The sequence below is a fragment of the Pararge aegeria genome, chromosome 16, assembly GCF_905163445.1.
Source record: "Pararge aegeria chromosome 16, ilParAegt1.1, whole genome shotgun sequence".
NCBI classification, from domain to species: domain Eukaryota; kingdom Metazoa; phylum Arthropoda; class Insecta; order Lepidoptera; family Nymphalidae; genus Pararge; species Pararge aegeria.
The window spans coordinates 6677393-6689957 of NC_053195.1; the positions used below are offsets into that span (position 1 = coordinate 6677393).

Below are 12565 nucleotides of genomic sequence, written 5' to 3' on the forward strand. Positions count from 1 at the left end.
ACGACGGGACTGTGTAGGTACGAGATGTCAAGTTGGATGTCACGGGCAGAATCTGACTACCCGCTTTCGTGTTCTTTTCTGTCGGTATTTCGCGAACTGTTCTACATACTACACAGCACTGACATCTACAAACACGTAAGCGGGTAGTTAGATTCTGCCCGTGACATCCAACTTGACATCTCGTACCTACTCAGTCCCGTCGTGACCACGATCCATGCAACTGGGTCGATATATCGACAAATCCCAAAATATTTTCGTGGTATGTACTCGTTGAACTATATTTAAGAAATGTTGATTAACCACGCAAATCTTAGTTTATAATCTATATATATATTTCTTGTGTGCGTGTGTATGTCACCGAGCTCCTAGATGGCTTGACCGATATGAATGAATTTTTTGGTATACGTTTGGATGGCATCCTGGATGGTTTAGATTCACAAATTAGCCCGACAGATGGCGCTGGGGTCCGCTAGTAATCTATATAATTATTTACATTTGGTAATATTAGGTATGTTCCCAGTAGCTAGCAGCTGAGTGGAATCACTATTAAACTGTAACAGCTATAAGAATTAATAGTGAGGACATTATTTTACAAAGGGGCATTAGCAACTGTCAGTTTAGTCCAGTGAATCAAAAATCCGACTTTAGATTGACTTGAGATTACACCTGTCAATTTAGTTTGATTATGAGATTTGTGTACATTATAATATTGACAGAAATATCACTTCAACAGAAGAATAAAACACGTTTTTTATATCAACCACGTAGCTATATTATATGTAATAGCAATTTTTCAATTGGAAATAAAAACTAGCCCGTTGATCACGAAAGGTGATTTAGCAAATCTTTCTCTACTGCGCGTTTATTATCAAGGCCTATAGAGATTAGTTATAACCTCTGCTTTAGTTAAGTAGTTCTGTAGTATAATTATTTAAACAAATTACCAAAATGTTGCCTCGCTTAAGTTAAATTTCTATTATTATTTTGTTGTAAATATCTTTTTAGTGTGCCCTGGCATAATACATAATAATTGTAATTGATTATTTATAGAATTAATAAAACTTTTCACCGGCTAAAACTTATCTTTTATTTTTTGTATCCTGTAAGTAGTAAGTATCAATACTTACATATTTCAATACTTTTTTTTTACACTGAGTATTGGCCATATAAGCCAGTTGCAGTTATAATCACTAATTTGACATTATAGTTGTTGAGCCCGCCAACCCAAATTGGAGCAGCGTGGTGGGTATTTGCTGTGAAACCGTCTCACTGTCTATGAGAGAGAAGGCCTTATTAAATATAGCTAATAAACCCTTTTCAAAGTGTGGAATGACCATGACCATGAATTTGCAACGAATGGGGTAAGAATATACTGGCTTCCGGATTTGATCGAACACTTGAATCTTAAAAATAATAAATACAATTGAATTTAACTAAGTGAAATAAAAATCAGGTTAAAATCAAATCAATTGGTAAGGTGTTAACTAGGCGAAGCCGAAGCCTCCCACCAGACCAGACCACTGAAAATTCAGAAATTATAAATTCCCTAATTGCCTGCCGGGGATCGAACCCGGGACCTCCCACTGAAAACCACTGCGGGAAGTCCAACCAGGAAGCAGTGAACTCTTCAAAAACACTCTAGAGTGCTCTCAGGCATCATTACATCACGATGTTTTTCTTCACGCTTAAAGTAAGTGATATTTTATTTGCTTAAAACGCACATAACTCCGAAAAGCTATAGGTAGAAACAGGGTTCGAACTCGCTCTCCCCAAAAGGGAAGCTGAAGTCTTACCTACTAGGCTATCACCGCTTTAAACACAGAAAGTAATATATTCGAATTAGAATGTTGTAAATGTGTAAAATTTGTGAATGTATTTTTGCGGATCTGTTTGTTTTGTCAGGTTCCCTTGACAGGGGAGTGTTGGGGTGTTGGGTTACCACTTAAACGCTGCTTTCATGCAAGATCAAAAGGTTGACGTAGAGTTTGTCGTCTTTGTAAATTGGTATCGGATATCTTTTTTTTACACTAGCTTAGTACATTTGTATGTATTTTATGTAGGTAGTAGGTAGGTATGTACAGTGACGTGCATAGAGGGTATGCACAGGGTATGCAGATAAAATAAAATAAAGCAAAACTCCAGTATGAGTTATAAATACTTGAGGGTAGGCTTTTTATAACTTACGATGCCTATCCTTTTTATACCACTGGGTATGTATATACAAATTAATGTGCTTTGTAACATCTTATTCATTATGATGTCGATTGGTATCGAGAAGAGACAATAATAATTCCTCCCTCGATGACGGTCCTAGGTACTGCTGTATCTAGTAATAGTACTTTATATAGTTGTACGTAATGGAATTACAGAGAGGCATATACGCCCAGCGAATCATCTTTTAAAATAAAGCCTTAAAAAAATCTTATTCATTATTAGGTAGACAGTAAAAAATAACATCCCGGATAAAACCCCGGATTAAAGAAATAGGCGATGCCCACATGTTCCCACGTATACCAATTTATACCATCATCTGTCCAGGTCAAATTTAAAAGTAAGGTGAAGTCATTCAAAAGTCATTCATGGATTAATGCAATTCGATTAATAAAATTTTACACACACAAAAATAAAAACATAAAGTTAATTTATTTTTATTTGAATTTCTGATGTCATACACACTTTAAAATAATTAACCATAAATATTTAATACATAAGTCATCGTACAGATAGGTTATACCCACGTTAACGATGACTACGGCGTACACTGCTTAAGGAAAGGCCAAACCGCAAGATAAGACCTAGGTCCTAAGCGATGTTCAAGATTTAGTCCAGCGTACGACCCATCACAAGAAGCGCATTCAAGCAAGTAGCTCTTTCGTGATTGATCGCTCGCAAACTTGAACGCCGGTAAGGACGCAAGTAGACGTTGTGGCCCTCGCTTTAGCCAGAAGTTGTGAAGTCGTTAGAGTATTTGCAAACACAAGAAACAGTACCTGATTGGAACACAGTAGTCGACGACGCTCCGCGACAGTGTAGCACGTTTTTATCATTACACTAAAAGTTAGTCCTTGACTGCAATCTCACCTATTGGTAAGTAATGATGCTGTCTAAGATGGCAACGGACTAAGGGCGCGTTCACATAGAACGTCCGTTTTACAGATCCGTTTAAACTTACATGTTACTAGTGTACGTAGTTGTATGAGTAAATACTGATCCGTTTTATTGGATCGAAACCGCGCGAGGCTTGGCAGTGGCACGGGGGTGCGCGGGGTCGGTGTGCTGCACACAGCCGCCATTTACAACGTCCATCCTCGTAGAAAGTAGACTATACTCTGAAGAACGAAAGTCCAGTACCGTCGGATCTGTTACAATAGGTCCTGTTGCGCGAATATTACCACCAGAAGCGACGGATCATTTAAAATGGATCCTATACAATCGGATGTTCTATGTGAACGAGCCCTAACCTGTTAGGAGTATGGCAGTTACAGTAAACCCATACCCTACCCCCAGGTGCTCGTTGTGTAATAGGCATGCCACGACTTACACCGTGCCTGCCCGCATGGCGTCTATTATCAAAGATTGAGAGCTACAATGTGACGAGAGCAAAGCCTTCTATCTAGCTTGCTAAAATACGCAAACTGTGCGACAGCATCAAAAAGTCTTACTATAACGATGACGTAAACTACAAGTAACATAATGGACCAATAGAATACTTCGGAGCAGTTGATTTTGGCAGGTATCTGAGTTAAAGTCACAACGACTTTTTTAGTTACATAAAGCATGCCAAACTTACGCCGGAATGCTTTGCGTATCTCTCCGCGTTCCAATAAATATTTTGACGTACCGTGCTGGTTCGTCTGGTTCTGCCGGTCTTAAAGCTGAGGCCAAACTAACGTGCTGGCCACGGGACGCGGGGACGTGAGACATTCTTGATATACTTTTATATTTAATAACTGAAAGAAATTCAGTCATTAGACGCTTCGCCGACGAGCGATGAGCGACATGGGGGTTAAATTTTCCAGGTAATCGCAACACGCGCCACGAGTTTTCTGTCCTGTGATTGCCGTAAATAGAACGCAAAATTGCACACCATAGCAGACGTGGGCTGCCCGCGTTTTAATATAGTTTCGCCTCATCTTCACCTACGCGTTAAAAGTCCTAAAAACGTTCCGATAAAAATAAATATCAAACATTCATCAACCCGTCGGATGAATACATATTTCTCATTTCATAATAATTTTCTTTGTAACCATAGTTGGTATATTGCCCAGGATTGCACTGTTCGTTCGTCTCTTCGTAGTTTCTATCGTCGTAATCGTTTTCGGAATAGTCCTGTGCGTATGATTCGTTGCAATTATTTTGGATCTCCCGTTGCGGTGCTTGGTGTCTCGATGAATCGGAATTTTGCTGGTTGAGACTCCATCGCTGCGAAATTGTACAACTCAGAGAACCACCGTGTTGGAAAGCGAACGGCCAAGCCTGGAAAATGGGGAAAATATATGTAAAGGTTGCAGAGTTCAAATCCCATAGTTTTATTATATACTGATGCATGACCCTACCGTCAAAGACGTGCCGCTGAGCGATTTAGTGTTGCGGTGCGATGTCGCGTAGAAACCGATTAGGGATTAGTATGACTACCATACTCCCTAACAGATTAGCCCGCTACCATCTTAGACTGCATCATCACTTACCACCAGGGAGATTACAGTCAAGGGCTAACTTGTAGTGGAATTAAAAAAAAAAAGGTAACCATCATCATATAAACCAAATGTTCCCCGCACGTCTTAAAAGTTTATGTAAAGGTAAAAAATACTTTCAGTATATTGCCAATTATATTGAATGTCTGCGGGCAGCCAATAGATATCCACTGCTGGACTGTTGTAGAGAGTTCTAAATACCACGGTCTTGTGCCATCGGATGTCATCTGTTCTCTCGTTAGGGGGTCTACCAACGTTTCGTCGGTTACCGCCATTTTAGCACCTTAGGATCGGTTATCCCAGCTATATGCAAGGAACGCTTCGTACAAAGTGCCACCCTGTGTCTATCAACCTCAGGCCTTCTGGCCTGTAATTACACTGGCAACCACGCTCTTTAGACCGGCTAGGGTATTACGTATCTCGCGACAGGCTTGCGACAGGCGTAAATCTTGCAATCACTGCTGTCAAACGTCACTTTTGTTTATTTATTGTATGGAAAAGTGACGTTTGACAGCAGTAATTGCAAGATTTATGCCAATCGCAAGCCTGTCGCGAGATACGTAATCACCCTGCGGAACACAGCAATGCTATTTCGCGGAAGAATTTTGCATGGCGGTAGTACCTACTTATATTGAACTTAAAATTAGGTATCCACGAGCTTAATTTGCTATCCGCAAAACCAGGCAAATCTGCAACGTGCAATTTATAATTTCTTCAATCGTCCGTTTCATTCTGATAAAGCGCATTTTGTATGTAGGTAAAAAAGATACATAAACAAAAAAAGCTGCCTACCGGGCGTTCATATAGTTTTAACATTTTTTCCCCAATTTTTACCATTTAAAATTTTGTGTACAATAAAAATTATATATTAGAAATATTGTTTACATTTAAGACAGGTAAGAAAAAATGGGGCAACTAGTGTGAACCTGCCAGTGCCCACCACATACTTAACAATCGCTGCCGAAACAAAGGCGCGTCCAGGGAAACAATAAAACTGGATCATCTCTTAAACGTCCGGAGATAAACTTTATTTATACCCCTAACAGCTGCAAACTTTTGGTCAGCGCGCGCGCAACGTTAAACGCATGTTTATTGTTATACTTACACTTTTTGTTACTATCTTTGCGTCCCGGTTCCAAAAAATATCCAGTGTGTTTATTTTTGTTTCAAAAGGCTTAACCTCTTGCTTTGAGGGTGTAAAAAGTAAGGTTTGTTTTTTGAGGATATGCCACCGGAACCCCCAAGACGATGCGGATCCTTTTTTAATTTTGATAATTTGGTCATTTTTAATTTTTTTAATTTGCATTCATGTGCTTCCAATAAACTACCTCGAGGGTTCAGTGGTTAGCAATGCATGTTGAATTAACTATTGAAAGGCAAGGTAGAATTAGATTTCCATGTCGGGCCAAGAATTATTGGGTATTGGATTATAAGATTCTCAGTAAGAGCCCAGAGTAAGAAACTAGTGGCATTTGACCACCAATTTCAATTGCGCCGTCGCGTCGCATCGGTCCCAATTATTATTTATTAATTAAATTAAAACGTGTGATAATAATCGTTTAGGCTCACTAACGATGACGATGATTAGTCGAATTATAAAATTTTATATTTTCCCCCGTAAGGAGGGTTAAATAGGGGACGTAGGTTTTTATGAAAGTTCGTTCTCTTTCTTGTTATATAATTATGATGACGGTTAGGTTTGAACATCTTTTTTACATTTGATAGCCCAATTCTTGAGGGGCGAGGCGTAGCGCGACGCAATGGGTATATTGTGTAGGATAGCGGATGAAGTCGCAGTGGGCGCTAGTTACAGTCAGAGGCGTGCACTTCATAGATGCACTTAAGCACTGCCTGGACTGGCGAAGGACTTTTCCATTTTATTCCATCTTCTTTATTTATGCATACCCTGGTCAAAGACCCAATGCACGCCATTGGTTATACTATAGTATTTTTGAAGTTAGTTGATTTCAATCAATATTTATCGAGGAAGGTTATTAACTGCGAAACATAACTAAAATGTAGTGTTATACTTATTCCTACATAAGAGAACATCTTAAATGGGTGTATGCCTAATTAGGAAAATAAATAAACAATAATATATCTACAAAAAATAATCATATGAAATTAGCCGCAAGCAAAATCTAGAGGTTAAGCCCATACGTTATTATTAAATATTTTTAAAATCATCCCCCATTCGCAGCTTTACGCCTTCAGCACATTTGTCACTGGAGGACCTTCGCGGAACGTGCGTCCTAATCCGCCGATGACAGACAGCTATGTCGCGGTGTCAAACTAAAGTGTATAATCTATGGCGTTGGGAGTTTGGCAAATATGCGGTAGATTCATTCAAATTCAAAATTCATTTATTTCAAGTAGGCCTAATATAAGCACTTTTGAAACGTCAAGTCTGTCTGTTTGTAGTGATTCTACCACCGGTTCGGAAGGCAGATTCTACCGAGAAGAAGCCGGCAAGAAACTCAGCAGTTGCTCTTTTCCAACATCAACAATTTACATTTTGTATTTTAACATTCATTTTTCTATCTTGTGAGAGCTGAAAGCGGAGCCGGATGCTTCCAAGCAACCTTGTCATTAAAAAATTCATCAATTGTATAGTAACCTCGCTCTAATAAATGTGTTTTAACAAATTCTTTAAACTTGTGCATTGGCAGGTCCAAAATCACCTTAGGAATCATATTATAAAAGCGTATACTCAATCCCACAAATGATCCCTGTACCTTACGCAGACGATATGCAGATGACACTAATTTATGACCATTTCTTGTAAGTCGACTGTTTATGTCCACTTTTTGTGTATAAAGACTAATATGTTGTCTTACAAATACTATATTGTTATAAATATATTGTGAAGCTATACATGGTATGGCATTGCGGTTGCCATACATGGTATTGAATTTTTTATGGCGGTTACAAAGCTTAGAGACTTTAAAAATAAACTAGCTGACCCGTGCAACTTCTTCTGCACCAAATCGGTTATTACCGGAAAACACGAATAAAATGTCATTTTCTAAAAAATTATCCTAGCTAGATCGATTTATCGCCCCCGGAACCCCCTGTATACTAAATTTCATGAAAATCGTTGGAGCCGATTCCGAGATTCCAATTATATATATATAAGAATTGCTCGTTTAAAGATATAAGATAAATAGGTAATAGATAAATAAAACCGAATATTTCACAGAAATCGTCGGTCCTGAACTTGATGATCTTTATGAAAGTCACAAGTTCCTAAATGTATTTTAGGAAGTGGTTAAATTTGTGAAGAAGCTAATTTGAACGTTATTTGGGGTTCATAAATGTATTATGATTTCGATAAGTGGAGATTGCAATTGATAACTTAAGTAGCAACATCTGTTTTGTTTAAATTTAATGTTTTAAATTAAGAAAGTCACTTTTATTGTGGAATTAATAAGTTTTCTCAAACATTTGCATCAGGTATTTTATAACTAAACGATTCATGGACAATATAATATAATCGCCCTATAGAAATGAAATAATATTGACAACCTCCGCTACTCAGTTGTGGCGCTGTGGTCTTATAAATGGAAGGAAATCGGTCCCATGTAAAGGCATTTTAGAAATTTATAATTGCTGAATTTTCTCTGGTCTGTCTGGTGAGAGCCTTTGGTCTTGGCTGGTTACCACTCTGCCGACAAAGACGTGCCGCTAAGGGATTTAGCGTTTCGGTACGATGTAGTATTGAAGTTGATTACGGGTGTATAACTGTCGTACCCCTAACAGGACATGTATATCGTTGTCCAGATCATAAAAATGTGATGAAAAGAAATAATAAGCACGTGACTCTTTCTCCCAAACAGCTTGTGTCAAGGATAAATTAACGCGGTGACACGTGTGGCAGGAAATAAATTGTGAACAATTATGTGATTTCACGGTTTCGAAGCTGAACTATTTATTATCTTTCCTTCTATTATCTTCTTCGGGATTCTCAAGTCGATTTCTATTCGATAGATCAAATATCCCTATTATATCTAAGTATTTAAGATATATCCCACCAAAAACATTCTGTAAAAAACTAGCAAAGTCCGATGGAGCTGTTTATCATTGAAAAGTAATAAAATCTAGACGAAGTCGTGCCAAGTCTACTAAGGCTCCTTACTGCGATTTCTTTATAATTATAGCGTAACCAAAAAAACGCGGCAGAAACCGCAGGTGCATAAGTATGTGCACAATATCTATCTATACCTACTCTCATATTTCGATGGGACGACCGGAAAAAGACAGGACCGAAAGCTTCACGTGCTCTAAAAAATATTAAAATATATGTAAAAATATTCCGTGCCTCAGAAATATTTTTACATGCATTTTAGTATTTTTTTTTTATATTAATATATACTGCGAAACGGGTCTCTTCTCAGACTAAGAAGGATTTAGGCTCACATCACTGCTGCAATATACTTTAACCTGTTATTACCTGTTGAACGAACTTAACTTACAAGGTTTAATGGATGCGGAGGTGTATGAGCGGAACGCGGTTCATGTAGCAGTGCTCTTAGATGGGCGATGTAAGACGCAGCCAGCCGCAGAGTGTCAAGTTTTGACAATTTCGTATCCGCCGGCACCCATGGCAGAGTGGTTTTCAACCTAAAATTCGTATTATTTTAGTGTGGTAAAAATAGTTGCACTTTATTTTATTTGTCTATTGCCAAGACCTTTTAACATTAACGAGTTTGATAAATGGTTTTTTTTTTTATGTTTATAGACCAGCGCTTGACTGCAATCACACCTGATGGTAAGCGATGATGCAGCGCGCTTGCCTAGAAGATGCCTATTCACTCTTGATTTGAAGGTACTCAACACACTAAATAATGGGATATAGAGGAATCAAGAAGAGGAAATAGCAAAACATTATGGGTCGTAATAACATGACACCCGTTAGTAGGTAACGGCATTCTGTTACTGGAAAAAAATATATATAAGTAGTTACAATATTGAACTAACAGCCAACGCAATATTATCGTCAATATCCGGACTACATCGGACGGTGCAGTGAATGAAGCACAACGCCTTTTCCTTACGTGACGTTTATTAAACCGTGGAACCAGTGGCGTGCTCTTCATACATGCACAAAAGCACTGCATACCCTAAAATTGAAATATAGCCCGTATAAGAGGAGGATTTTTTCCTTTATGCAATTTTCCTGTTGTATGCATACCCTGGTAAGAAACCCAGTGCACGCCACTGCGTGGAACCAATCTTTCAGCTCAAATCAATTTTAGGACTCATACACACATTCATATTTATCCCGAAAAATATGCTGGTCAAAATTACTTGACGGATTTGCATTTTACCTACGCATGGCTTGATCGCTTAATGAATCTCGATGAAAATTATAAAAGCACATAACTTAGTTAAGTTACAGGTGCGTTCTGGGATTCGAACTGGGTCCCCCGCAAGTGAAATCGAAGTTTTACCCCCTGGCCACACACAGAGGGGCACACATACATAGATAATTTAGTTCGTGCAAGCCCTACATTGTTTTAATAACAGGCATTTGGTACTCATAATAAAGAGTTAAGGGTCAAAACTTATCTAACAGTATCAACAAGTGAAACAGAGTTCTCAAATAGCTAATAAAACGTTTGCATCCTAGATGTCCATTTGATACAATTTGTAAAAGGTTCCTGCACGGCGGGGATGGGTAGGGGACAATTATATCCCCGGGGAAAGGATAAAAATGTATCTTCTCCCACAGCTTAATCAACTCTCAGAACACTGGCGCACAAGTGGAAATAATATCCTAATAATATATGTGTAAACAAACGGGGGTTAAACTTCTCCTATTCCATGTTTCCGTGCTTTAGCAGTTCCGTGCTTGGACACGTTAATTATATGCCTTGACACTGACAGGGGATATTATCGGGGGATATAATTTTTGTCTCTTGCTCGTGCTAGCCCTGCTGCGAGATTTAAAAAAAAGCAAACATAAACGCGGTTTACTAACCTGCAAAAAGCTTTTGACAGTACCCTCATACGGGCTCGTTCACGGGCATTAGCAGCGTTTCTATGTTGAGGCTCGTGTCCACTCCTACCTGTTTAAATAAGAATTTAATTATCACCGTCATCCTTATTAACATCCACCAAACCTCTTCTTTAATAGAGATACATAGTTAAGATCCACCAAGCTCTGCTAATGGTTTTTTTATTACAGATCTTAAAGATTTTGAAAAATTTTAGGTTAACAATATAAGAATGAAGGTCTTTAAATAATTTCGCAGATCAAAAATTAAACAAGCGTGAGTTAAACCGAATTATATCAGGATCATGCGGGGGTTAAAATCCATACTAATATTGTAAATGTGAAATTGATTTTCTTTGTTTGTCATTACTGTACGCTCAACTAAGCAGCCAAGCGATATGATTTAGCATAGAGTTAGTAGAAAGGACGGAGAGTAACATACGTTACCGGCCCACTAAAGGGCACGGATCTCCTCCCACACTGAGAAGGGGTTAAGACCGTAGTCCACTACGCTGGCCCAGTGCGGATTGGTGGACTACGGTTCAAAGTATTACGTGGCGTGGTGGTACGGTTAATTCTTTAGAGGGCCGGAAAAGGTTGAAAATGATAAGGTTTGATCAAAATTGGAGCAGTGTTGAGGGGTTAAGCTGGTATTCTACCTTCACGGTTTTTGAGGAAGCCATTGACTGCACTGTGGCCATAGAATTTAAAACATACAGAACCCTCCAGAACACCCATTATTGCATGAAGCAAACACCAAAAGCAGTGAAAACGCATCGCGCACGTGTAATTCACACCCGCGGAATGTTGCTTGCTAACAAACTTTTTCTCATTTTTACATTTTATGGTAAACGTTTAGAACATTTAAATAATTACTTTCAACTGCTAACTGGAATGGAGTGACTAAACGTCTGTTCGAGAAACACTACTTAAGTGGCGTGGTTTTTGATGCTTCAATATAATTTGCGTACACGGTTTCTGTATGTTTGTAATTCTGTGAGTGTGACATTAAAAGGGATGATGATGTAAAATAGACACACAGACAACAGAAAAATCCTATAATAATTTTAAGGATTACTTAAACGATAAAAAAGCTTGGGTGTGAATTGCTCTAGCTTCAAAGCTAAATAAATTTACTGTGAGATGGTGATAACAAAAAAAAAATTACCCGGCTAAGTTTGTTGACAGCTCTTCTTAGACCAGGGCGCGTTTGGAACCCTCCTAGCTTTAGGTTTAAGTTGGCGAACGAAGTGATCACCATCCCTTTACAATTATGTAAACATGTATGTATGGACGCTTCATGAGTGCCTGTGATAGGCCCATATGAATATAGAAATATTGAATTTGAATTTAAATATGACATTTTGAATAGGTATCGCCCAGAAATAATTAAGGTCGAATTAAGAGATTCTAAAAAAGGTTATTTCCACATACCAGAACTAGACTGTGAGTCGTCAAACAGAAAGTCATCGTCGTCTGCATCGTCCCTCCTCTCCACGTGAGATCTACGTTTTCTTGGCATTTAAATTACACTATTATTATCACATAACCTCAAAACCACAAAACACTTAGCGTATAATGTTTAACACATTTATATGAAATTTAGGATCTTTTCTAGGCAAGAAAGAATCGAGATATTAAGGGTAGGGTCTTGCCTTGCGTAGCGACGCTTATCTTTTGAGTATGTGCGATGGAATCGTAAGGCGGGCGCTGTAGGGCGGCGCCTACGCACGCCCCTCCCGTTTGTTTCAGGATTATCGACGAACAAATGAGAAACTGCTGCATAAATAATGCATAAAGGAGACTAGTGCAATAAACTTATAATAATATTTGATGTATATGTATCAATTTTTAAGGTTCCGCACAGCGATATATT

The 12565-nt window shown here is 38.5% G+C and overlaps 1 protein-coding gene across 1 annotated transcript; it reads right to left on the reverse strand.

Moving 5' to 3' along the window:
- Positions 1-4182: 4182 nt before the first annotated feature.
- On the reverse strand, positions 4183-12211 carry LOC120630594 (neurogenin-3). The gene is made up of 4 exons (XM_039899859.1): positions 12124-12211; positions 10675-10762; positions 9167-9314; positions 4183-4476 (listed from the first exon to the last, which is right to left on the reverse strand). Exons 1-4 carry the CDS (start codon positions 12209-12211, stop codon positions 4183-4185), a joined length of 618 nt encoding a protein of 205 aa, XP_039755793.1.
- Between the last annotated feature and the right edge of the window lie 354 nt (positions 12212-12565).